Here is a 24,920-nt window from a genome sequence, read left to right as displayed (position 1 = left end):
GATTTTGTGTTTGCACGTGGCCCGGGCGGGTGGCGTCTGGCGATTCTTGGATCTACTCTACGGTATAGGGTATACGTCAGTAGACAGTAGTAGATGTATAGAGATGCACTAGATTGCTAATGTGTATCCTGTGCGTAGGGCGGGCAGACACCCCGCAGTGCACGCACGCAACTTAAACCTGAACGTCGACTCTGCATGTGCAAATGCGTGTCTGTATACAGTACGTACACGAGTAGCTAGTACTGCACAACCACAAAGGCCCAACACTCATGTATGAGAGCCGAGCCGAATAGGCGGCACAAAGAACAAGAATCGCGACGGGTCGCTACCCACTGGGACCGCTGCCGCCGACGAACCACTGCCTCGCTGTCCTCACCGCTCCGAGCGGCTGGATCCCTCTGGTGCGGCCTCCAGTCTGCACCGCGGTGAGCGGCTGCGCACCCGCCTTCGCCTCGCTGTCCGGGGTGTCTGGGGTCGCCTATTCCAAGCGGACTCCGTCAACGGCGGCTCACCCTCACAGCGACAGGGTCGAGTCGGCCGCGATCGCCTGCAGCTGCGGCTGCGCCGGCAGCGACCAAGGCTTGCGGCTGCTTGCGCCGCTGCTGCGGTACACGCTGACGCCGGGGATGAAGTGGCGCGCGTACGGCCGCGGAGTGCCGTCGGGATTGTAGCCCGCGTGCGCTGGGTCGAAGCGCCACTCGCAGTCCTCCGGCGGCGGGAAGCCCCGCCTTGCGCGGTCGAGAAGGAGGAGGAAGCCGTCCGCGTCGACCACCTCCTTCATCCACCGCACCCCGGGCGGGGCGACCGGCTGGCTGGTGGGCGGGAAGAAGAGGTAGCCGGGCACCTGAGGTCAAGTCAGGTTAGGTTAGGTCAGGTCAGGTCAGGTCAGGTCAGGTCAGGCGAGGTGAGGTGAGCATCTCCACACACACACACGAGGTGGTGGGGCAAGGGCCAGGCGACCCTCGCGACTCCACGTCTAGAAGGCACCGCACGGCATTCAAAGTGCAAGGCCCGGTGCGCGCGGGTGAGCGGTGTGTGTGTGTGTGTGGCCGAGGGGGGGAGGGAGGGGGGGGGGGGTGGGGGGGAGGGCGCCTCGGGCGCGCAGAGGCACGGGAAGAGAAAGCAGCCGCGCCAGACCACAAATCCCGCGAGGAAGGTCGCCGTCGTCAGGATCTGCGTGCAGTGGACTGCCGGGCCGGTGTGGGGCGGGCAGGCCGCGGCGCCGGCGAAGCAGTACTCGAAGCTCTGCAGGAAGATGCAGTAGAGGAGCGCGAGGGCGGGCACCGTCCACAGCCACAGCAGCGAGAAGTAGGCGCGCATCGCCACCTGCGAGGGGAGATGAGGCGAGATGTGGCGAGATGTGGGGAGATGTGGCGAGATGTGGGGAGATGTGGGGAGATGCGGGGAGGTGTGGGGAGATGTGGAACAGAGTAGGCGCGCATCGCCACCAACGGAGGAGGAGCAGGGCAGGAGGAGCGGAGGAGGAGCGGGGGGGGTGCATCTCGGATGATCGGACGACCTCGGATGACCTCGGATGATCTCGGATGATCTCGGATGATCTCGGATGATCTCGGGTGCGTCTCGGATGATCTCGGATGATCTCGGATGATCTCGGATGATCTCGGATGATCTCGGGTGCGTCTCGGGTGGGCCGGGCCCCCCACCGTCATCGTGATAGTGACGAACCAGAAGGACCACATGTAGAGGTAGAAGGCGGAGCGCCATTCCTGCTGGGCGCGGAGGCCCGCCACCATGCGCGTGGTGCGGACGATCTGCGCCTCGGTGAGGCAGAAGAGCCACTCGACGAACGAGAGGGAAAAGTACTGGAAGTTGATGATGACGTCCATGATCACATAGTACTTAGCGAGCTGCACAAAGTTGGACTTGTAGTGCGTCACAAAGACGAGCGGCCCGATGAAGGGCAGGTAGGCGGGCAGGACGACCGTCACGACCTCGCTCCAGATCGCCATCCAGACGAGGGTGCAGTACGCGCTCGCGTTGGCCTCTGGCCGCGCGGCGAGGGAGCGGAGGAGGATGCGCTGCTGGTAGAGGGCGAAGAAGTAGGCGTTGGTGCTGTTGAGCGTGAGGAAGCCGAGGATGAAGAAGGGGAAGATGAGGCCGATCGCCGCGGCCGTCTGCTGCGAGATGAGCGGCGCCGAGCCGTCGCCGATGGTCGCGAAGGTGTTGTCGAGATGTCCGTTGCCGTCGGGGATGGTGGCGAGGAACTAGCGGCGATCGGGGGAGATCGGGCCGAGATCGGGCCGAGATCGGGCCGAGATCTAGCCGAGGTCCAGCCGAGATCGAGCCGAGATCGGGCCGAGATCGGGCCGAGATCTAGCCGAGGTCCAGCCGAGGTCCAGCCGAGATCTAGCCGAGATCTAGCCGAGATCTAGCCGAGATCTAGCCGAGATCGTCCAGTGCTCGCCTCGACGCAGAGGAGGCCTTCGAGCAGCGCGAGCTCGAAGAGCAGCACCACCGGCATCCAGATGACAGACGCGGCCTGGTGCGCGTTGCAGGAGAGGCAGAGCTTGTAGCACAGCTGCGTCACCGGCCACGAGCAGCGGCAGCCGAGCCAGTCTGTGGACTGTCCGGAGCGAGGGTGGCCGACCCACGGCACGGGGAGGGACTGCGGCGCGTTCTTGCCCACCTCTGCCAGCGCGGTCACCGGTGTCCCCTTGGGGAAGTTTCCGTGCAGTTTCCCCCGCAGCACGAGCACGCCCGCCGCGTGCTTGTACTCGAACACGTCGTGGAACTCGTGCGTCAGCGACGTTGCCTCTCCGACCCGGACCCTGTCCCCTCGCCGGAAGCCCTCGTCGGCGCCAGGTTGCGGAGGAGCCGTCGCCGTGGGATGTGTCACCCGCAGCTCGAGGTCACCCTCCTTTGCCTCCGTCGTCAGCGTCGCCGTGGCTTTGGAGAACTCCCCCTGCGTCCTCTCCCACGTCGCCTCAAACGGCAGCTGGACGGCCTCAAGCAGCGCCATGTCGGCATGTTTCCGGCTCGTCGCCATGTAGATTGCCCACATCGGAAAGTACTTTGCCTGCCACGACGTGAACAGATTCATGCCCTGGCCGTCGGTGTTCTCGCCGACGAACCTCCGAGCGGCGTCCGAGAGAAGATACTCGGGAAGGATCTCGTACTGCGTCGGCGGCGCATAGCCGGCGGTGCCCGGGAGCGTCTCTTCGGCCGCGGCCCACCAGTTGGCGTCTGCCGGGTCCTCCCACTCGGTCGGCTCCCACTGCTGCGGTGAGACAGGCACCGGCTGCGCGGCTTGCAGCTGCGCCACTCGGCTCCTGAGCTGCTGCAGCCGCGTCCTCTCGGCCGCCAGCCGCTCCCTGTGGGCGACACACTCGGCCCGCGCGAGCGAGGCGGAGTGAGCCTCGGCGCGGATGAGCGCTCGCCGCTCCTCGACGAGATCACAGCCGCAGCCGTCGTCCATGCAGCTAGGGCCGCGCTGCCCACTTTGACAGCTGGCAGCGCGGTGGAGATGGATTGGTGCGGGCGTGCGGCTCGAGGAGCTGGCCGTCGACGAATTCTTTTGTTGGTCCCCTGAGCCTGTGAGTGTGAGCATGCTGCTCTAGCCTCACATGTCACTTCCTGTGGTCTGTTGTTTGTTGTGCTCTTGTTTGTTTCTCTTGGCACCTTGGAGTGCTGGGGGGGGCGACAGGGAGGATATGGCCTTGAGTTATGTGTACGCCAACTCAGGGTATGTGGCAGCCAGCTGGCTGTGTGTCTTGTGAGCCTTTTGTGTCTGTGTGTCGCTCGTGCGTGTCGTCATCATCTGTCTAGCGTCCACCCATACCGCGTTGGTGTCCAGTCCGAGCCTGGCTGTTCTTCACCTTTCTACCTACCTACCTAGTGTGAGTGTGTGTGCTCCTGAGCCTACCCCTACCTGAGCCTGCGACTCCGGCGTCCTGCGAAACCAAGGCCTTGCAGCTTCGCGCACAGGTGCGCAGGTCCGAGCTGCTGTGGAGGTGGCAACTCGTCGGAGCTTCCGGGGTGACATCTAGGGAGCCCTGAACGTTTCCGCAGGCGAAAGGACAAGACGTGCTTTTTAAAGAATTTTACAACAAAGCTCCCTCGCACAACACTGGGCACGGGAGTCGGGACTGGCGCGCACTGGCACTAACACAGGATAAAGAATTTAAACAAAAGAACTCTCTCTCACAGCAGACACGAGACAGGCTCGACACAGGTGCGGATAAAGAATTTTACAACCAAGCTCCCTCGCACAAAACTGGGCACGGGACTGGCGCGCACTGGCACTAACACAGGTACACCAGAATAAAGAAAGGCATTTTCGTCGTCACGGTGGACTCCCTGCTGTATATGGTCAGAACAGACTCTCGACGACTGCACACTACACCTCTCGCCTGATCACACCGTACACCTCAACCGTACGCTCGTGCACGTATGACCCCATCAGTCGCTGTATCTGTAGGCAAACCCATCGAGACGTCAAACAAACAGGTTGGCGACGGAGAGGGGCAAGAGCAGGCCGAGCGCTTTGCTGCCGATCACGCTCGCAGTCGTAGCCGTCGATGCGCCGCCTGCTGCCGCACCGGTCGCCGCGGCCGCCGGCACGGCTGCCGCACCACTCGCCGCCGTACTGCGCAGGAATGCAGTCAGGACGGGCAGCATGGCCATCCGCCGAGCCGAGAGCACGCGGCCAGCCTCGAGAGAATGGGCAGCGCGCCCAATCGCTGCGGCGGCGGCGGGGCTGCTGGCGGCACTCACGGCTTTGGCGAGGGAGGCTGCTGCGGCGGGGGCGGCGACGGCGACCGGCGCGGCGCTGTCAAGTCCGCCCGCAACGAGGCCGATGGGTCTGGCGGCGGAGAGGAGCGCTTGGCGCGCGGCGAAGACGCCAACTTGCGGCGACGTGGCGAGTGCGAGCAAAGAGGCGACTCCGACCGCGTGCAGCGCAGCGCGGGGCGGGAGCTGCTTCGCGAGCTCCGCCACGCGCGCCTTTAGCAACCCTTTCGTCGCCGACCTGTTTGTCCTGCCCGCCTGTCTCTCCGCCGCCGGCATGTCGAACGCCCTCGCAACCGCCCGCGCCGGAGCCTTGACTTTGAGGGCGATTCCGTGGCGCCAGGTTGGGGTGGCGTGCGTGCGGCGGGGCTGTGGCGATATCCCCGCCGCCGTCGGTTTCAGCAGCGCCCCTGCCGCAGCCGCCACGCTGATCATGATTATCCATTGCCGTCGCCTGTCGCCGCCGTTATGCTTGATGGCCCGAGCAGGTGGTGCACCGCTGCACGGACTGGGCTCTAGGCTCCGAGCCGGCTTCCTGCGAACGGCAGTGCGCGGAGTTCGGGGCGGCGGAGTGCGGGGCGGAGGAGATTTTGCCCTCATCATGTCGTACACAGGTGTGTCCAGGTGGCGTTTATTTTTGAGAGCGCCTTCGTTGTTAATAGTTTATTTTGCTTTGCCGGGCCTCAAGCTGAAATTCTGCAAAAACCTGACCGGCCCCTGCCCTGCCCCTACCTACCTACCTACCTACCTACCTTACTTATGGGAAACTAAAAAAGAAATCACGGGATGGGTGAAGGTGGGGTACTATACCAACTAAAGTGATGGCTGGTGGTACTATCCTGCAACCACAGTCCTTCCTGTGACATGGCAGGCCACTCTCAAGCCCTACAAGCACCAGATCAACGACTTGGGGAGGGTTGGCATCTCGGTTTCCGCGGAAAATTTCTTTTTCTGCTGTGAAAATTCCGGCGTGAGAGAGGGAAAAACCCGACGGGAGGGCCCAGACCCTACCCTACCTACCCCGGCATGAGGCCCGCCCAAGCAAAAATAAACGCCACCTGGTGTGTCGGAGAAATGCCGATCTTTTTCCCAAATACGCTTCTTCACCTTTCTACCTACCTACCTACCTACGCCTCGCCGAGAGCGGGAGAAGCCGCGAGAGCAAGGGATCGGCAGGCGGCGTCGTCGTCGCAGAACGAGGCAGAGGAGAGCGACGAGACAGAGGATGAAGCGACAGGAGAGAGAACGACGAGAGTGGGTGGGACGACCGCGAGGTGGCATGAAGGGGCGACGGCTAGCAACACTCCTCTCCCTTAAAATCCCTATGTGGTGGCGGCGTGCCGCCGTCCTCTCATCCCTCCCTTGGCTTGGCCGTCTGTTTTCTTTCTTTCTTTGCTATTGTATATTGTAAAATGCTTTTTGGCTCAAGTGCTTTGCGGGCCGGAGCTGTCTATCTAAGAATCCGGAGCTTCTCTTGAGACTAGTTGCAAAAAGGGTAGAGAGAGATTTTTAAAGACCAACAAGAAATCACGACTCTCACAGTGATTTGGGCTCGGCAGCTTGTTAGCCCTCAGCCGAAGCTGGGGCCGGTCCCGTAGCCGAGAGAGCCCGCGCCGATGAGTTCGACGCGGTCGGGGGGGCCTGCGAAGAGGCCAGCGAGATGGCGATCGCTGTACTTCATGGTGCCCTCGGTGGGGCGGCTGACAAGCCAGAGGTCGATACTCTGGACGACCCATAGGATGCCACGAATGCCTGAAGGAGAGGGAGGCGAAATCGAGTCATCACATCCTTGTAGTACAGCGGACCGACAGGCTCGCCGGCAGCATCCGCAGGGAGGCAGCATATGAGGCACCAGTCTTCTGCGAAGAGCTCAACAGCTGCGGCCGCGATGGCAGAGTCGGCCGCGGTTCGAGTCCTGGGGAGGTACCGAATTGTCGCCGCCGAAGGCGACTCGACGCCGCTGAGATCGGAGATCAAGCTCTGACAGGTCGCACGTCGCTCCTTTGACGCCGACGTGACTCACCCGTGCAGATCACATCAGGACACGGTCTCGACACGCTCGGTACGACGCCTGCGACCCGTCTTGGGTCAGGTGGCACGACGCTCATCGCGCCTGCCAGCGCTGCCGTGCAGGCTGCCACGACAAGGTCGAGCACGCTTCTATACGCTCGCCCAGCCTTCCTTTCCATCCCGTTAGGTAGCCTGGGAACGGCGGCGGTCAGAGGCAAAGCCTGCGAGGGGTGGTGGAACCACATGTCACGGCTACCGCCGGCTCGACCCCACGATAGCCTCCGGAGGCTGACTTTGAGGCACAATCATCGGACAACGTCGGCGAGTTGGGTCGCTCTCGCGGTAGCCAGATGACCTCCCATACTAGTGCCATCGGCCATGGCCGCAGGAAGCGCGGGAGAGAGCGCTGAGAGCAACACAGAGCTCCGTTGGCCACATGTCACGGCTACCGCCGGCTCGACCCCACGATAGCCTCCGGAGGCTGACTTTGAGGCACAACCATCGGACGATGTCGGCGAGTTGGGTCGCGCTCGCGGTAGCCAGATGACCCCTCATACTAGGAGCATCGGCCATGGCCGCAGGGAGCGCGGGGGAGGGCGCTGGGAGCAACACGGAGCTCCGTTGGACGCGTTTTCAAGATTAGCGGGTCATCTTGAAATGGAACTAGCCAGAAGGCTCGGCTCGAGACTGACGGCGTGACGCTCCCGTTTTGCTCCGCCTCTCATTTTAGACAGCAACGTGTGCGAACTCTATCCGCTATGCCACCCTCAGGGTCGCTGTCTTACTAGCTCTCCTGGTTCCCAGCCACCATCGTTTACGTTGCCGTTGGTCCGGAGTCCCGCCCCGGGGCTTGCAGGCGAAAGCGAGGGGCGGGAGAGGGGAGGGGCGACCGTGACTGCAACCCAATGCGCGGCGCGCTCCACGCTCGTGTCACTTGAGTACCCTGAAGGTGCCCTGCCGGTTGATGCCGGCGAGGTTCCACGGCTGCTCCTTGTGCGCCTCGTAGAGCGCGGACAGGGCGTCGACGTACTCCGTGTGCATCGCGTCCACCATCCGCGCGTCGTCGTTGGAAGGGGCGTCGTCGGGGCCCCACTTTGGGCGGAAGGCAGCCCGGCGCGCGTCGTCGAGCGGTGGCGGCGCGAGCGGCCCGCCGACCACAATGGCGATGGGCTTGCGGTTGGGCATGAGGCCGAACTCGGTGATGAACATGGACCGGCCTCGGAAGAGCGGCAGGGCGACGCCAAAGTGCCGCCGCACCACCCTCTGCAGCCGCGCGATCGGGTGCGTGTCGTCGGTGTGGAAGACGGCGTACAGGTCGTTCTCGCCAAAGGCGAGCACGGGGACGAGCGAGGCGCCCGCCATGATCGCCTCGCGCACGAAGCCCTTGCGCCGCTCAAGGACGAGGTCGATCTGGCCGGGCGTCACCATCGTCGACTCCTCGGCGCCGCCGACGACGACGACGACCGCCGAGCCGCTGCCTCGGCCGAGCACGGAGCGGAAGGTCGCCTTGTCCGACGTGCACGCCCCCATCGAAAGGATGTACTCCCTCCCGAACGGCACGGTAAAGTTGATTGGCAGCGTCACCAGCCGCCGCTCGATGCCGGGGAAGAGGCTGCTGAAGCCGCGCCCCTCGCGGGGCTGCGCACCGCTGGCGACGAGGGAGAGGGTCCGCGCGCCGTCGGTGGCAAAGGCGCCGAACGCGCCGACCGAGATGATGCCGTGCGGGTGGTAGCCGAGCACGTACTTGCCGTCGGGCGGCAGCTGCAGAGGAGGGGGAGGAGGGGGAGGAGGAGGGGGTGTGGAGGAGGAGGAGGAGGAGGAGGAGGAGGAGGAGGAGTGGAGGAGGAGGAGGAGGCGAGGCGAGGCGGTGGGCGGGGAGAGGGAGGGAGAGGGCGAGAGGCGATGGGTGTGCTGTGAGTGGAGCGGAGCTTGAGCCGCAGGCGTCGCGGCAGCGGCGGCGACAGGGTAGCGGGGCCTACTGCGACGATTGCCGGAGAGAGAGGACGCAGCGGCGGCGGCGGCGGCAGAAGGGTGGGCGACCGTTTGCCGGGGAGAGAGCACCTCTGCCGTCTTCACGAGCAGCATGGGAAAGTAGTCGCAGTAGGCGTGCCACCAGGTAGTGAGCTGGCGCAGGAAGGGCGCGCGAGATCCCGCCGTGGGCGCCTTGTCCGCGACGAATACGAAGTAGAGGTAGCCGAGTATGAACGGCAACGTGAGTGGATTGATGAGGCAGAGCAGCACGACAAACCACGAGATTGCGATGAGTGGCAGCAACCCGTAGAGGGAGAAGCTGAAGACAGCCAGCGTCTGCAGCCGCTTCTGCGCGCTCGTCCCGCCAGAGATGCGCCCGAGCCACGGGACGTGCACACTGAAGCCGCGCGTCAGCCGTGGCATGTCGGAGCTTGGAGGCTTGGCGCTGCGGTAGACGGGCGCGGCAGCCTCCTCCTCGGCACGCTCCTCCGCGCCTGCCCAGGGCCCGAACCGCGCCGATGCTCGTCCGAAGTTCGCGCCGGTGGCCTCGAGGCAGCGGTTCAGGGAGGTCTCCATGTGACCTCTGCCTCTGTGCGATTTCGGGCCTGGGGTTGTGCGTTTATGTGAAGAGCAGGTCGGTTCGCGCGAAGCCACAGCGGCGTCGGTGGCTGGATGAAGGGTAAGGGTCCCCGCTGGATGCGCTTCTCAGCTCACCGGCCCTGGATGTGAGGTTACCGACTGCACTCCAAGTGCTCCAAGTCCCCGCAACACGAGATGTTCTTTTCTCTTTTTTGGAGATACCCTTCGTTGTTAATAATACCAACAGTAACGCCCTTGCGAGGCAGGAAGGTGACGACTAGCCCGAGGAGTGCCGCCGATGCAAGAATGGGCGGTCGCAGCAGCTCGTAACGCTTGTCAGGGCTGCCGCACACCCGGGCACAGTCACAGGCCGCGACAGGGACCCTGGGACGGGCTGAGTGCACGCTGCGGGCTCGCACAGTGTCGGCGGCGAAGCAAATTTTCTCTAAGTGAACCAGGGATAATGGCAAACCTGCCGCTAAGCTGAGATCTCGCTCCCTACAACAAAACCTATAAAAGAGTGCAGAGTGGATCGCGGTGATGCACACTGCCAGTTGTTCCGCTGACCTGATCTCTCGCCCAGCGCGCAGCCGCGCACAAGCGCGTCGCCGGCTGAGGTAGAATACACGAGAGCCGGTCGGGGGAGGGTCTGCAAAGGGCGGCCCACCGACCTACCCCTTGCCCCCCCGCCCCCCCCTCTTCCCTGCTCAGATGCTCTTCGTACGGAGCTGCGCCTCGAAGCCGCGGACTGCCTCGGCGACGGCGGCCTTGAGCTCGGCGAGCGCGTCCGTGACGCGCGGCGCGACCAGCTCGGACGGGCGCTTCTTGTACGTCGTGCTCACGTCGGCCGACTCCGCCGCCGTCACGTCAGAGTACTTGAGCCTGCCGCTGTACACCGTGTCGGCCGCGTCGGCCGCACCCTCCTCCGCGCCGCCCTCGGCGCCGCCGGGAAGCGGCTTGACCTGCACGCAACGGCGTGGCGGTGTCAAGGCCTCCTGTGCGAGGTGCGGAGGAGGCGGAGGGCGGCGGGCGTCGCCACAAACCCAAGTGACCTGTCGTTAGGTGGTGGCATGCGGTCCGGCGCAAGGAGGTGCGACCAGCAGCGTCACAGCAAAAGCATAGGGACGTACCTCCCACTCCGCCTCGAAGGAGTAGTCGAAGGCGTGGCGCAGCACGCCTAGGGTTGGGGCTAGGGTTGGGGCTAGGGTCAGGGTCGGGGGCTAGGGTCAGGGTCAGGGTAAGGGTCGGGGCTAGGGTTAGAGTGGTCGACGGCGGGGCGCAAACACGCCTCGGGTTGGGGCTAGGGTCAGGGTCAGGGTCAGGGTCAGGGTTAGGGTCAGGGTCAGGGTCAGGGTCAGGGTCGGGGCTAGGGTTAGAGTGGTCGACGGCGGGGCGCAAACACGCCTCGCGAGGACGTGACGGTGGCCGTCCCTTCGCACGACTCCACCTTGCACGAGAGTACCCGAGATTACCCGAGAGTACCCGAGAGTCCCCGACCCCTCGCACGACTCCACCTTGCACACCCGCGCCTCGAGGCCGCAGCCGAGCAACGCGCGCGGCAGCCGCTCGTCTGCGGCCAGCGAGGCAGCCGCGCCGCCCACCCTCTGCTGCAGCTCGGCGCTCGCCCACTTGGAGACGTCCTAACGGGCGAGATTCGCCGAGATTCGCCGAGATTCGCCGAGATTCGCCGAGATTCGCCCACGGCGAGACGTCCTTGTCCTCCCACGTCACGCCGGTGCGGTTCCACGCCGACCCGGCACCGCCGCCGCCGCCGCCCGCCGCGGCGTCGGCCGGCGGCGCGTCGATCCTCTTTGGTGCCTTGAGGCGGTCCAGCATGGCCCTCGTGGAGGCGTCCACCTAAGGTCAGGCAAGGTCAGGCAAGCTTCTCCACACACACGGTGGCGGTGGTGGGGCAAGGGCCGGGCTAGCCCCTCGCGACTCCACGTCTAGACGACAGGAGCCGCACGGCATTTACAGTGTAAGGCCCGGTGCGCGTGGGTGAGCGGTGTGTGTGTGTGTGTGTGTGTGTGTGTGTGTGTGTGTGTGTGTGTGTGTGTGTGTGTGTGTGTGTGTGTGTGTGTGTGTGTGTGTGTGTGTGTGTGTGTGTGTGTGTGTGTGTGTGTGTGTGTGTGTGCGTGCGTGCGTGCGTGCGTGCGTGCGTGTGTGTGTGTGTGTGTGTGTGTGTGTGTGTGTGAGCGTGAGCGCGCGAGAGTCGCAGACACCTCGCGGTCAAAGTACGACGTCGTCGAGCCTAATCTCGCGTCATCTCGCGTCATCTCGAGCGATCTCGAGCTCCGTCAGAGTGAGGCGTTGTCGAGCCAGCGTGCTGAATACACCGACCTCAGGGCGGGGAGACGGTATTGTCCAGCGTATTCAGAGCACCGCGTGAGGACGAGGGGTATGAATACAGTGAATACGGCTGAATGCGGCTGAAGACAGCGGCGTACGTGTCCTCTCGAGCGCTGGTTGGGATACAAGAACCACGTGCTCCGCTTCTAGGGCCCGAGATATGGGGAGATATGGGGAGATATTCCGCTTCTAGGGTCGTCGAGCCGTCGGCGCGCTTCTTGTAGCCGCGCACCTAGTACCATACCTCCGGAGGATCGAATCCAGCGTGGGTTCGGTCCTGTGGCGGTAGGGGACGAACGGACCAGCCCCTCGAGCTCCTCCTCGCCATCGACCACCTCGCTCGCCTGGTTCTGCAGCATCCTGGCGTGCCGCGCCGCCGCCCGCGCCTCCTCCTCCGCCCTCTCGCGAGCCTCCTTCTCCGCCTTGCTCTTCTCCTCACGCGCCTTCTTGAAGTCCTCAAACGCCACCGGCGGCGCCTCCTCCTCCGCCGCCTCCTCCTCCGCCGCCCCCTCCGCCGCCGCCCCCCCCTCCGCCCCCCCCTCCGCCGCCCCCTCCCCCTCCGCCTCCGCCGCCCCCTCCGCCGCCCCCTCCGCCGCCCCCTCCGCCGCCCCCTCCGCCGCCGCGCCGCCCTCCACCTGCATGCCCCCCGCGGCGGGTGCGCCGCCGCCGTCCACGCCGGCGCGTCTCTCCGCCGCCGCCGCCGCCGCCTCGCGCCGGCCCCGCCGCTCGCTCCTCGCCTCCTCCCTCAGCCTCTCGCACTCTCGCCTCCAGTCGGCCCGCAGCGCCTATGAAGTGTCCCGCCCTGAGCACTGCAAGACATGCAGCACGCCTTGCCTTGAGTCTCAACAACGGGCATCGCGACCACCCGTGGACGCACGGCGGTGCGTCGCCCAAAAGGCTGCGTTGAAGGGGGGGATGTGTACTGCGCATCTTCGGCCCGTGGCGGCGCGTGGCGGCGCACCTCCTCCTCGGCCGCCTCCCTGGCGACTCGCTCGCGGTCGCGCTTGGCCTGCTCCGCAGCCTTGCGCCGCACCTCCCTCTCCTCGGGCGCGTACAGGCTCTTTCCCGCGAAGAGGCGCGAGAGCTTCTCCTTCTCCGCCTCCTTCGCAGCCGCCAGCCGCTCCTGCACGGCCGCCAGCTCCGAGCGGGCGTCGCGGTTCCGCGCGTCGGCCTTGCAAACCGCCGTCAGGTCGGCCTTGGCGTCGGAAAGCTCTCCCATCCGCGCGCGCGCGACGCCGCGCCGGAAGAGCGCCTTGACCGACGCGGGGTCGAGGGCGAGGGCCGCCGTCGCGGCCGCCGCCGCGTCCTCCCACAGCTCGAGCCGCAGCTGCGCCGCGGCGAGGTTGGTCTGCACCGACAGGAGCACCTCCTTGGCGGCGGGCACTTCGGAGTGGCGGCGGAGATACTGCGCGGCGAGCTGGTACGCCTGGCAAGCCTCCGCGTTCTCGCCGCCCTTGAAGCTGCCGTTGCCGCGCTCCTTTGCCTCGACGGCCTTTAGCACGCACTCGTCGACGCTGAGGCCGTCAGAGACGTCGGCCGCGGCCACGGGAGCCTCGTCCAGCCCAGAGGAGGAGTCGGAGTCGACGCTGCCGGGGTCTGGCAGGACGTCGTGCCCGGGCGCAGTTGTGTCCGTCATGCTCGGGTCACCACTATCGGGTCACCACTACGACGAGACTCCGCGTCGCGACTGCACGGGAAAAAAGAAAACATGGCCGCAGAAGCGGGAAACCACACCTGCCTTCTCCTCGCACCCCGTAGGCATCGCTGCCCTCTCACTGAAGGGCAGCAACAGCAGTACTTGCGGCGGTAACGGCGAGCTCGACCCGAGCTACAGCGCTTCGAATGTCGACGAAACGCCGGGCTCGCCGCCGTTAGCGCGGACGGGCGCGAGCGCGGGCGTCAGCATTCGAGGCATTGTGCCGGAGGTGGCCCCCCTCGTCCTCAGCCGCGCGCGCTTTGCTTTCCGGTGTGGCGCCCCGACCGGGGGCGACGTTCTGGGACGGTGGGTCGCGGGTGTATATATGATAGTGACTATCACTTTCATACCGCCGCCTCGGCGTCTTTCCGCGCCGCTCGAGTACCGGAGTGATTATCATTGACGAGCCAGCAGCCACATTCTGAAAGGAAAAACTTGTGTCCGTCATGCTCACCACTAGGAAAAAAGAATTTATAAAAACTTCACAACACTGGGCACCGGACTGGCGCGCACTCGCACTAACACAGGTACACCACTGGAGCCGCCTAAGCGACTCCCGCGAGGACGGCGAGGCACTTAGCTCCGTGCACTCGACCGTGAGGTTGGTGAGCACTCCAAGTGCTAAAAAGAACTTCTCGAGCACCCTCAGCCGCGTTAAAAGAATTCAAACACCTGAGGCCGCCCCCTCTCCTCACTGCCCCCACCTCTCCCGCCCTGCCATCTGGACCGCCAGCAGGTTTGCATCGATCGGTATGGAGTCCCCGGCGGGTAACGGGGCCAACAGCACCCCCCGGTTGGCCCGCTCCAACGCCTCATCCACCGGGTCTGGCCTTCGGTCCGTGAAGGGGCCGGCAGTGTTCTCGGCAAGCACCACGCCGCCTGGGCTGCTGTGGCGCTGCAGGAGGGCGTAATTCGGGAAGTGGTCCTTGCAGGAGGGGCACGTGAGCCCCGCGCTGCGCGACTGGCCGCCGTACAGCTTCTTCAGGCAGGTCGTGCACATGATGTGCATGCACGGGAGCTGGGAGGGGTTGCGCTTGAACTCGATCGCCTCGAGGCACACCGTGCACTCGACGTTGGGGTCGAGCGACGAGCGCAGCAGCCGCGCCATGTAGCCCGGCTCGCAGCCGTGCTTCCACACGGGCGGCGCGATGCACGAGCCTCCGACCGCGTTGAAGACAAGCCACGGCGCCGTCGAGTACCCTCCTCCCTCGGTGAACACCTCTGCGTCGCCGTATTGCAGCTCGCGGTGCGTGAGGAAGAAAGCCTCGTTGCGTCCTGTGCGCTGCACATAGAAGGCGCGCCTCGGGCCGCCGTCGCGCTGCAGCGCGTCGGCCATCACCGTATTCATCAGCTGCTGGTAGAGGTCGCCCTGGTCGATGGCCGGGTCCTCCGACAACGGCGTCCAATCGAGCAGCTCGCGGGCCAGTGGGCCGTCGCGCGCGAGGTCGGCGCGCAGCGCGCCGAGGACGGACGCGTGTGGCGCGCCGACCCGCGAGGGGTACTCGCTCACCGCGCTGTCCACAGGCTCGAGGTTGTGCGGGCTCACGCGGAGGGCGCGTGCGCCGCCGCCGCCGCCCGCGGGGAGCTCCACGCAGAAGCGGCGGCCGCCGTTGTCGTTGAACGAGACGATAACCCCGATCTGGCCATTTAGCGCCGGCTCCTTTTGGAGCCCGACCAGCCGCGCCCGACCGCCGTACACCGGCGGCGACCCAAGGGGCAGCAGGCCCCCCGCCTCGGCCTCCGCCTCCTTCCTCAACGCCTCCGCCACGGCCGCCGGCTCGCCGCGCAGCACCGCCTCCGCAAAGCCCTCATAGAGCTGCCTGCCGCGCGCCGCGCGCATCGACTGCCGGAACTGCTCCTCCTCGACCCGCCACTCCCAGTAGCTGAGCAGGTCATCCTCGGTCGTGTCCCCCCTCGCGAGCGCGTCCGTTCCCTCGTCCACCTCCGCCTGGGTGAGCACCCCCGCGGCGAGGCCCTTCTCCATGAGCTTGTCCAGTGGGCTGGGCTGGAGCAGCTCCGCGATGCGTGCGTACCTGGCCAGCCTGGCGTCGTCATGCCGGCGCTGCCGCAGGTGCAGCTCCGCGAGGGCGAGGGGGCCAGTCTCGTGGATGCCTTTCGCCGCGCAAGTCCACTCGCTGCCGGAAGGGTCGACGCCTGACTCGCGGGCGGCGGCGGTGAAAAGGTGGCCCCACAGCAGAGAGGGCGGACATGGTGCGGCGGCAATGGCGGTGGAGGTAGAGACGGGGCGGTAGATAGGGCAGCGGTGAAAGGGGAGGAGTTAGACGAGCCTGCGTCGAGCAGCACGCGCACGACGTCTGGCATCGCGTTCTGGACCGCGGCGATGAGGCAATCGTACCCTTCCCCCTCCGCGGGGCAAGTGCTGTGCGGGCTGGCTCGAAGCTCGAGCAGCAGCTTCACAGACTCGGTGCGCCCCCACTCGGCCGCGGCGAGGAGGGCCGTGTACTCGAAGGCGTCGGTGGCATCGATGGGCGCGCCGTGCTCGAGCAGCAGCCGCATGCACGACCGTACCCCCTCCGCGTCCTTGCCGGCGATCTGCACGAGGTCCTCTGGCGACACATCCGCCTGGAAGATGGGAGGGGCCGGCAGTGGGCCTGTGCCCCTCCTCTGCCCTACGCCACGCCTTCCGGCGCCCCCACGCCTTTGCATCGAGAAGCAGCCGGCAGGCGCCGACATTGCCGCTCTCGCACGCAAGCCGCAACGGTGTCACGACGGGGCCGTTGGCCCCGATCTGGCACCGGACGTTGACGTCGGCGCCCGCCTCGACAAGCGCGCGGGCGCACTCCTCGCTCGCATGGCGGTTGCCAGCCACATGCACCATCAAAGTGCTGTGCAGCAGCGGGACCTCCCCAGAGACGCCCGGCAGCGTGACGAGCTGCGCCAGCTCGGTGCGACTCGTCTGCCGCACCAGCTCCCCGAACCAGCGCGACTGCCCACTCCTGAGAACCAGCGCCAGCTCGGCGGCTCGGATGGGCGGCTGCGGCAGCTGGTTCCCGGCGCCGCCTCCGGGCAGCTCGGGTGGTTCGGTGCGCAAGTTGGCAGGCCGGATCGAGAGCCTGCGCACGCCGGTGGGCGTGCCGACCTGCACGCCATACCGCCCCCGGCCCTCGTCGAAGCTGAGGACCCGGGCGACTCGCCCGTTGAGCTCCGAAGCCGCCTGCAGACCCACCACCGTGGCGCACAGGCCCGGCGGCAAGCTTCCGCCGTCGTGATCTGCCGCGCCGAACGAGTCCTCTGCGCGTAGCAGCGCGATCACCTTGCCGAAGACATGGCCGAGCTCCGGACGTTCTGCGCGCATGACCCGCGCCAGCGTGGTTGGCGTGTGGCCGTCGCCCGCCACGTGGTGCACCGACGCGCGGGCCGCGAGCAGCAGCTCGACGCAGTGCACGTGGCCCTCGGCCGCTGCGATGAACAGCGGCGTCGCGCCGGAGGCAGTCCGCGGGCGGTCCACCTGCAAGAGGAGGGAAGATGAACGAATCCCTCACGCTCGTGCGGGTGCGAGGGCAGCCGTTCGCACCGCCGCGCGGGCGCCGATCAGCAGGCGACAGCAATCGATGTACCCGTTCTGCGCGGCGGCGTACAGCGGCGTCGCGCCGCTCGTCCTCGCCAGATTGAGGTCGGCGCCTGGAGGGCTGGCAGAGAGGCGTCGTGCACGTGGCATGGACGTGTCACTGACGTGTCCTCGCAGGCGCGCACCGTTCATGATGAGAAAGCGGACGGCGGCGGAGCGGTTGTACTGGCATGCAAATTGCAGCGCCGTCGCACCGCTCCCGATCTGGTAGTTGAGGAGGGGCTGGGCACCCGCACGCAGCAGCGCGAGGGCGCAGTCCGTGAATTGGCCGTTGTCAGAAGAGTTGAGCGCGTAGAACAGCATCGGCAGCGTGCCGCCCTGCCCGCCCACGCCAAGCACATCCCGTGACGTCGCCGCGACGCCGTGCCTCAGAAGCACCTCCACCACCGACGCGTGCCCCTTGTCACACGCGAGGAGCAGCGGCGTCCACGGTTCTCCAGGGTTCAGCACGCCCTCCACCCGCAAGTGCTCTGCACCAACTAAGAGCATCGGCGGACCACGGTAGCGGACGCCGCCGGGCGGCGCGCTCCACGGCGCCTCCAGATCGAAGGTGTCGTCCGAGAGAAGCGAGTGCAGCCGGTCGAGATCGCAGCACGCGATGGCGGCCATGAGATCGTCAGAAGGCGGGGAGGCCATCGTGGAACGGGCTCGCGGCAATTGCGCGGAACGGAGGCAAGCAGCGGTGGAAACGGGCCGGCAAAGCCGTGACGCGCGAAGAGGTCGTGGTCGACGCGAGCGCGCCAGCGGAAAAAAATCTTTTGAGCCAGCTTCTCAGCTCACCGGCCCTGGATGTGAGGTTACCGACTGCACTCCAAGTGCTCCAGTTTTAGGTATTTGGCCAGTCGCCTACTTTGACGGCCAATGGCAGCTTCGCTCTGAGACTCCTTCCACCACTCTCTTCTACACTCGCTCTGAGGAGCTCTGCCCGACAGCTGTCGCCGTCGGGATGATTCGGAGAGCAGACGCAGACGTGGACTGTGAGGGCGTGAGATGCTTCGAGCGCTGCCTTTCGAGGTGCTCAGAAATAGCCGTGTGTCCTCCACCGTCATCCTCGCCGCGACCTTACCCTCCGGCGTCACTGCCGCCGCCGCCGCGGTCGCCTCTGCCGTTGCTGCCGCCGCCGCCTCCGCCGTCGCATCCGCCCAGCCCGCCGCCTGCGACCCTCCCGGCAGGTTCCTGGAGTACCCTGCCGTTGCCGCCGCCGCCGTACCCTCCGGGCTTAGCGCCAGAGCCGCCGCCGCCGCCGCCAGGTCGACAGCCAAGTTGCGGTGCTGGCTACGAAGCTGCTGCCACCCGCCAGCCGTCACCGGAGCCGTCACTCGAAATCGCTTGCACGCCTTGCGGGGACGGCTTCTTCAAGCCCGGCATCGGCGCCGATGCGTGCACGCCGAAAAAGACGGATTGCCCTGCGGGCGAGTACTTTACGGCATCGACAGACAAGACGTCGGACGCCACGTGCACGGCGTGCGCCGCTGCGGAGTTCAAGGAGGGCGTGAACGCCATCACATCGTGCACGCCGAAGACGACGGATTGCCCGGCGGGCGAGTACCTCGTGGAGTCGCCGGACAGCACGACGGATTCCAATTGCACGCCTCTGCCGCCGGACACGATCGCCGTCTCCTTCACCCTCTCGATCGCGGCCCCAACCACACGCCGCCTGCGCTCTCTGGATACCATCGACCTCGATGAGATCATGACTGCTGTGATCAACTCCTTCGCTACCCTTGCTTCCCCAGTCACCGTTACGTGGGAGCAGATCGCCCTCGAGGATCTCGGCGACAACAAGGTGAGAGTGACCATCGTGCCGGCGGCGACGCAGACTGCCGCGGAGATCAAGACCGCTGCCACCGCGACCAACAACGATCAGATTGAGTTTCTCGTGACCCTCGGCGCTGAGCTAGGGTCCGGCAGGTCTGTCACATTCGACGAGCCCCCCATTTACTGGAGTACACCGCCGCCGGCGCCGCCGCTGCCGCCATCGCCGTCGCTTCAGCCCATCGACAAAGCAGACAACATCGTCGTGATAACGATCGTCGTGATACCGATCACCGCCATCGGCCTCCTCGTCGGCGCGTTCTTCCTTTCCCCATATTGCAGGAAGCCAGTGCAACCACGCGACATGCGGGTGGCCCGGGTTCAGCCAACAAGCCACGAAGCACTCGACACGGGAGCACCGGGCACGCGCGACAGCTTGCAGCGCGATGGCCAAGAGGCCCTTCACGTAGAGCTGCAGGATCTTGGTACGGACGACGAGCACAGCACAGTCGAGTCGCTGCAAGAGCAGAGCGAGATGCACAGCCTGATGGTGGAGGCTGTCGCCTCGCTGGTCGGCGGCCTCGACGCCCTCCGCGTGCTCCACACCGCCACCGAGGCTCACGTCGAGGAGAACCGCTTCGCCAACCCTCCTTCAGAGCTCGTGTTTGGGCGCCCAGCACAGGCTGCGCTGGGGGTCGAGCACTACATGTGCGTTCCCAGGGAGGCTGTGTTGCACGGGCTGCTCGAGGGCACCGCCGCCATCGTGCGGGAGGTGAACACCGCCGGCACCGACGACGACAGGGAGTGCCTCGAGTACGTCCTGCACGCCGAGGCGGGCTCGAGCGAGCGAGCGTATCAGGGCGGGCTCAAGCGCGACTGCGACGAACGTGGCCGGGTGCTGGAGTGCCGAACCGTGGCCGACAGCAGCGGCGTGGTGCGCGGGATGCGGCTGGAGGACTTTGTATCTCACCCGAGCGCGCAGCTGGCCAACCTGACGGAGGCGCATGTCGTCGCTCTCCGCCTCTACACGACGCAGGCCTTCAAGAGCATTAACAACCCGCTGCGCGACAGGGAGCGCTTCGCTCGCGGCGAGGCGCACCCGCTTCCGGCGACGGTCGCGCTGCTCCGCGACGCGCTTGGCAAGCTGCGGGCGGTCGAGGCGGAGCAGAACGCGGGCGAGTCAGCGATGCGGCGCGTTGACTTGTACCGTGGCATGAAGGACGTCACGGCGCCGGCCAGCTTCATGGCGCAAGGTGGCACAGAGCTTGCTCCCATGAGCACGACGTGTGACCTCGACGTCGCGATGAAGTACTCGGCGAGCGCCAAGTCGGTGCTGCTACGGCTAGTCACCGAGTCCTTCATCGAACGCGGCCCGTCCATCTCTTTCCTCTCGGCCTTCCCCATGGAGGCGGAGTTCCTGTTCCCGCCCCTGACGTACCTGCAGCCGACGGGCGACGTCGAGACGGTGGTGGTCGAGGGGCTCACGTATGAGGTGGTCGACGTGCGGCCGCGGATTTAAGCATGAGTCGTGTGGGCTATAGTGGCGACACGTGGACTCAGACAGGAGAGAAGGGAGTGCCCCCCGGCGTCAGGTTCGGTCGGTTCCCTCCGAGGGTTGTGCGACCGTTTCGTTTCTTTTCCTGTGTTCGTGCCAGGCGCGCCCCTGTGTGTGAATCTCACACCCTCACTGTCTGCGATGTGAGCTTCTTGTTGTTGTTCTTACTCGAGAGTATCAACCTATCTGTGAACTCCCTCTCTCTCCGCCTCTCTCCGGCTGCGCGCCTGACCGGCGTCTAGCGCGCGCGATAGGGCTTTTGCTCGCCTTCCCTGGGACCTCGTGTTGCTGTGCATTTCGGGCGTGGCTTGTGCGAAATCTGTGAACACCTCACTGTGAAGCCGCCGTGAAGAACATTTTGCTCAGCACGCGCGGAGGGTTGGTCGTTTGGCATGGAGGCAAAACGGCGCCGGTCCGAGCGCGGCGCCGCTCGTGGTGGCGGCAGCGGCGCCGCCGCACGCGCCCGCGCCGGCGCCGCCATTCGTGATGCCGCCGCCGCCGGATTACGCGCATGCCGTGCCTCCCGGCCCGAGGCGCTCCATTCCTCCCCATGTTCACCAGCTTCGGCGCGACATCCGCAACGTCGACCAAGGCTCATGGGTGCTCCCGATTCCGAGCGACAGGTCCGCGCCCGAGGGGGCCGTCCACTACATCCCCATCACCTCGGGCCGCGCCGTCCTCCCGATGGGCATGCCGTCGATCCCCGCCGGCGCCTTCATGGATCGCAACTCGCTCCTCACCGTCACTTGCCCGAGCAGCGTCGAGTTCTCGTCGGCAGCAGGGCCTACTTCACCTGCAAGTCGCTCATCTCCGTCACCTTTGCGCACGGCCTCATCGCCGTCAACAGCGCCGCCTTTTACGCCTGCCGCTCCCTCAAGTATGTGTCTCTCCCGGACACCCTCGCCCTCCTCGGGCCCGGTGCCTTTGAGGTGAGCTCGCGAGCACACTCCACCGCAAAGGACAGCCCCGGCCCTCGCCGCTGGCAAGCTCATTCACAATCTGCGATGGCCGTGTGAAGAACGACTGAGATGCGCTGCTTCTGCAGCCCCAGCCAGCTCTTGGTGAAAAAAGAATTTAAACAAAACAACTCTCTCTCACAGCACACAGGCTCGTGAAAAAAGAATTTAAGGAAAACAGCTCGCTCTCACAGGAAAAAAGAATTTTGTGGCAACGCCGCCATGTGGGCAGAAGATTACGAGGCTCTTACCCTGAGAGCTTACCTGACCTCAACCCACGCGAGCGAGTACACGCTTGCAACCGCGAGTAGCTGGCGGGAGGCTATCGGGTTGCGGTGTGTGGGGCGGAGACCACACCTGCCTTCTCCTCGCACCCCGTAGGTAGGCATCGCTGCCCTCTCACTGAAGGGCAGCAACAGCAGTACTTGCGGCGGTAACGGCGAGCTCGACCCGAGCTACAGCGCTTCGAATGTCGACGAAACGCCGGGCTCGCCGCCGTTTGCGCGGACGGGCGCGAGCGCGGGCGTCAGCATTCGAGGCATTGTGCCGGAGGTGGCCCCCCTCGTCCTCAGCCGCGCGCGCTTTGCTTTCCGGTGTGGCGCCCCGACCGGGGGGGACTCCATGCACGCTCGGCGACGCTCTGGGACGGTGGGTCGCGGGTATATATGATAGTGACTATCACTTTCATACCGCCGCCTCGGCGTCTTTCCGCGCCGCTCGAGTACCGGAGTGATTATCATTGACGAGCCAGCAGCCACATTCTGCAAAAGAAAAACTGCTCGCCCGCCGATAAGCGAAATGCGAATCTGCAAAAAGAAAAACGCCGGTATGCACCAAAAAAGGCACTACCTGCAGCGCAGGCCGCACAACGGTCAGCGGTCAGCGCGGCGCTGCGCAACCTCGGGCCGCAGCAGCCACGCAGTCTTCACACTCAGTCTCTTAGAGAAAATGATCTTAGGTAGCGACCCCAGGTTAAGAGCTAGGCTTCCCGACACAGGGCACAGGGAACCCCCACGCCAGCGCGCGCAGGCGGGGCCCACGGTAGCCTCGTGCAGTACGCGATACCGAGAGCTGGGGGAGAGGCGCGCCACGCCCAAGGGGGACGAGCGACGGGAGGGGGAGAGTAGTGTCTTTCGCAGGATAAAAAGCAATTTTTTAGAAAATTATCTATGATCTGGTCCTTGCCTCCGCGTCCCGGAGCCGCACAGCGGACTCTGGCGTGCGGGGGTCTCTCACTTGAGGCCGAGCGCGCCCAAAAGGCCGCCGCCGGAGGCTCCGGCGCCGCCGCCGGCACTCAGCCACTCGTTGCATTTGGCGACCACGAGCGCCTGGTGCTGCGCTCCAAACGCCTCTCCAAAGGCGGGCCTCTCCGCGCAGCGCAGCATGTACTGCACGGTGTTTGGCGTCTTGCTGAGGTCGGCGCCGCGGTGGAAGATCGGCACGTAGTTGAGGTACGAGGCGACGGCCGCGTCGGCGACCGAGAAGCCGTCGCCGACCAGCCACTCGCGGCCGCCTGCTCGCAGAGGGACGTGTGTGAAGAGGCTTACCTTAAGGTACCGAGGAGTCGCCGGGCCGGCCGCATTGCGGCCGCCCGCCACGAAGTTGTGCTGGGTGGGCGGACGGTTCCACTCTCGTCTCTCCCTTGGATGGGTGGGCATCTCGCCCCTCTCCTCTCTCCCTCGGCGTGAGGCGGTCGCCTCTCTCTCCTGGAAGCGGACGGTCGCCTCTCTCTCCTCGCCCCCCCCCCCCCCCTTCCCCCCTCCGCGTCTCCTCCCAGCCGAGGGCGCGCCCAGGATCTGGTCGAGCCGGCCCACCGACCGCACCTGCGGGAAGAAGGTTCCGAGAAGGCTCCGAGAAGGCTCCCGCAGTGGTCGAGCCCGCCCACCGACCGCACCTCCGGCTTGCTCATGCTCTCGCCGCGCACGCGGTGGTCGCCTACGCGCCCGAGGCCCTCACGGTCTACTGAGCAGCCTCACCCTTCGGCGGCGGCGGTGGGGATGGTGGTGAGGGAGGTGGCGAGGGGGGCGGCGGAGAGGGTGGAGGCGGCGACGGCGGCGGCGGCGGCGGCGGCGGCGGCGGAGACGGCGGAGGTGGCGAGGGGGGGCGGCGACGGTGGCGAGGGGGGCGGTGGCGACGGCGGCGGCGTCGGAGGTGGAGGTGAGAGCGGTGGCGCGCGGGCGAGGGAGGCGGTGAGGGAGGCGGTGAGGGTGGCGGCGGTGAGGGTGGCGGCGGCGAGGGGGTTGGCGGCGAGGGGGTTGGCGGCGAAGGCGGTGATGGCGAGCGCCACAGCCCCCCTGGCTTTTAGCCCTCGCCGATCTCGGGATGGCACGAGTCTGTCCCCGCGCTTCTCACACAGAGCGCGACCGGCCAGCGGCGGCGTGACTCCCTGTCTGCAGTGCATGTCTGTAGCCCTGGCTGCCGGTCCGCCTGTGGGGATACTGAGAGCCTAAAACCTCCCTCCGCCCTCCGTGCCGCCCTGCCCCTCCGGCCTTCTCGTGCCTCCCTCGCCAGGCCACCTCTCGCCAGCCCGCCATCTCTCTGCGTGGGCTCGCCGCCCTCCGTGGCCGCGGCGCCGGAGGCCTCGGCGGCGACGGGCAGCATGAGGACAACGGCGGCGGCGGCGGGGAGGACGGCCGCGGGGAGCGGCAGAGAGGTTCCCGGAATATTCCCACAAGCTAGTTGAGTGTCTGCCTGGCACGGCGCCGAAGCACAAGCCGTCGAGCTCGGAGTTGGCCCACACGACCTGCAAGAGAGAGAGCGGCGGTGACGCCGTTTCTGCAGCCTCGGCAGCGCCATGTGCAGCATTAGCATCTCTTCTGCAGTCGCGGAGGACGCTCGCCATCTAGTGGCATCTAGTGGGTGGCATCTAGTCGAATGCCCACGGCGTCCAAGCGGCGCGCTCCTCCGCGGACGAGCTCGCGTACTTGTCGGCGAGGTAGAGGAGGCACGCGCCGCTCTCGAAGACCTAGGCCCAGCAGAGGAGGAGACCTGTTGGAGAGCAACTTCAGGCACAGCAGGCAGCAGCGCCCTCGCGCACCTCGACACCGCCGTCATCGGTCAGGAATGGGACCTGCTAGGGAGCGGACATGTCACCGCTAGTGGCCTCCGCCGTGAGCTGTGGCAGGCGCCTGATCGAACGGTGGCAGTGGCAGGCGCCTGATCGAACGGGTGGTTGGACGGCCGTGGCGGCGCCATCGTGAAGGGGATGCCGGCCTCAATGGCAAACCAGTTCACGAGCGGAGAGCGAGACTGAGGCGTGCCGTGCAGCGTCACAGCCATAGCGAATGTGTTGACGAGGATAGCAAGCGCCATGAGAACGGAGAGCGCGAAGGTCGTCGCGAGAACGGAGAGCGCGAAGCGGCCCGGGGGGGGGGTCGCGAAGCGGAGAGGCGAAGGTCGTCAGCGGCACCGGTACAAAAGAATTTTTTTGAGAGCGCCTTCGTTGTTAATAGTACAAACCCATTGGTCCTCTGCGAGCGGTCCTTCGTTGCAGTCGCACACACGCACACGCCACACCGCACCGCGCGCCCGCCCACCGCCCCGCCCAGGCGGGAATGAGATGAGGGGATGGGACAGCAAAGGAGGAACCCCAAACACGTATGGGAGGGTTCAGTAATGCGCCACGCTGCCCGGCGTTTCTCACTTTCCGGGACAGCCCCGCCCTTGTGAGGCAGGAAAGTGACGGCTACCCCGTACGCCCTGGTGCTGCTACCC

General features: G+C 66.0%; 8 protein-coding genes across 8 annotated transcripts; 3 read left to right on the top strand and 5 right to left on the bottom strand.

The window, feature by feature from the left end:
• Positions 1–4,308: 4,308 nt before the first annotated feature.
• Positions 4,309–5,109, top strand: EMIHUDRAFT_357167 (hypothetical protein). Its single transcript, XM_005765283.1, has one exon. It carries the CDS (start codon positions 4,681–4,683, stop codon positions 4,966–4,968), a length of 288 nt encoding a protein of 95 aa, XP_005765340.1. The 5' UTR covers positions 4,309–4,680; the 3' UTR covers positions 4,969–5,109.
• A 2,577-nt stretch (positions 5,110–7,686) lies between these two features.
• Positions 7,687–9,303, bottom strand: EMIHUDRAFT_213149 (hypothetical protein; the record flags this gene model as incomplete). The annotated part of the gene is made up of 2 exons (XM_005765282.1): positions 7,687–8,499; positions 8,818–9,303. The coding sequence occupies 2 exons, from the start codon at positions 9,301–9,303 to the stop codon at positions 7,687–7,689; spliced, it is 1,299 nt and encodes a 432-aa protein (XP_005765339.1).
• Positions 9,304–10,256: 953 nt separating this feature from the next.
• Positions 10,257–13,291, bottom strand: EMIHUDRAFT_452103 (hypothetical protein; the record flags this gene model as incomplete). Its single annotated transcript, XM_005765281.1, has 9 exons — positions 10,257–10,268; positions 10,437–10,483; positions 10,711–10,753; positions 10,821–10,946; positions 11,020–11,163; positions 11,529–11,557; positions 11,860–11,887; positions 11,958–12,440; positions 12,617–13,291. Coding segments are annotated over 9 exons (1,587 nt in total), but the record flags the coding sequence as incomplete, so codon positions are not given.
• A 751-nt stretch (positions 13,292–14,042) lies between these two features.
• EMIHUDRAFT_213147 (hypothetical protein) lies at positions 14,043–17,549 on the bottom strand (the record flags this gene model as incomplete). Its single annotated transcript, XM_005765280.1, has 5 exons — positions 14,043–14,876; positions 14,943–15,509; positions 15,662–15,934; positions 16,113–16,657; positions 17,066–17,549. 5 exons carry the CDS (start codon positions 17,547–17,549, stop codon positions 14,043–14,045), a joined length of 2,703 nt encoding a protein of 900 aa, XP_005765337.1.
• Positions 17,550–17,930: 381 nt separating this feature from the next.
• Positions 17,931–20,214, top strand: EMIHUDRAFT_213146 (hypothetical protein; the record flags this gene model as incomplete). Its single annotated transcript, XM_005765279.1, has 3 exons — positions 17,931–17,954; positions 18,253–18,842; positions 19,038–20,214. The coding sequence occupies 3 exons, from the start codon at positions 17,931–17,933 to the stop codon at positions 20,212–20,214; spliced, it is 1,791 nt and encodes a 596-aa protein (XP_005765336.1).
• Positions 20,215–20,736: 522 nt separating this feature from the next.
• EMIHUDRAFT_213145 (hypothetical protein) lies at positions 20,737–21,277 on the top strand (the record flags this gene model as incomplete). The annotated part of the gene is made up of 3 exons (XM_005765278.1): positions 20,737–20,873; positions 21,032–21,179; positions 21,269–21,277. The coding sequence occupies 3 exons, from the start codon at positions 20,737–20,739 to the stop codon at positions 21,275–21,277; spliced, it is 294 nt and encodes a 97-aa protein (XP_005765335.1).
• Positions 21,278–22,438: 1,161 nt separating this feature from the next.
• On the bottom strand, positions 22,439–22,864 carry EMIHUDRAFT_66962 (glutathione s-transferase; the record flags this gene model as incomplete). The annotated part of the gene is made up of 1 exon (XM_005765277.1): positions 22,439–22,864. One exon carries the CDS (start codon positions 22,862–22,864, stop codon positions 22,439–22,441), a length of 426 nt encoding a protein of 141 aa, XP_005765334.1.
• A 1,208-nt stretch (positions 22,865–24,072) lies between these two features.
• Positions 24,073–24,518, bottom strand: EMIHUDRAFT_213143 (hypothetical protein; the record flags this gene model as incomplete). Its single annotated transcript, XM_005765276.1, has 3 exons — positions 24,073–24,171; positions 24,244–24,276; positions 24,345–24,518. The coding sequence occupies 3 exons, from the start codon at positions 24,516–24,518 to the stop codon at positions 24,073–24,075; spliced, it is 306 nt and encodes a 101-aa protein (XP_005765333.1).
• Between the last annotated feature and the right edge of the window lie 402 nt (positions 24,519–24,920).

This window comes from Emiliania huxleyi (assembly GCF_000372725.1).
Source record: "Emiliania huxleyi CCMP1516 unplaced genomic scaffold EMIHUscaffold_56, whole genome shotgun sequence".
In the NCBI taxonomy this organism is placed as follows: Eukaryota; Haptophyta; order Isochrysidales; family Noelaerhabdaceae; genus Emiliania; species Emiliania huxleyi.
Note: the sequence above shows the minus strand (reverse complement) of the source record. Positions and strands in the feature narration are given on the sequence as shown.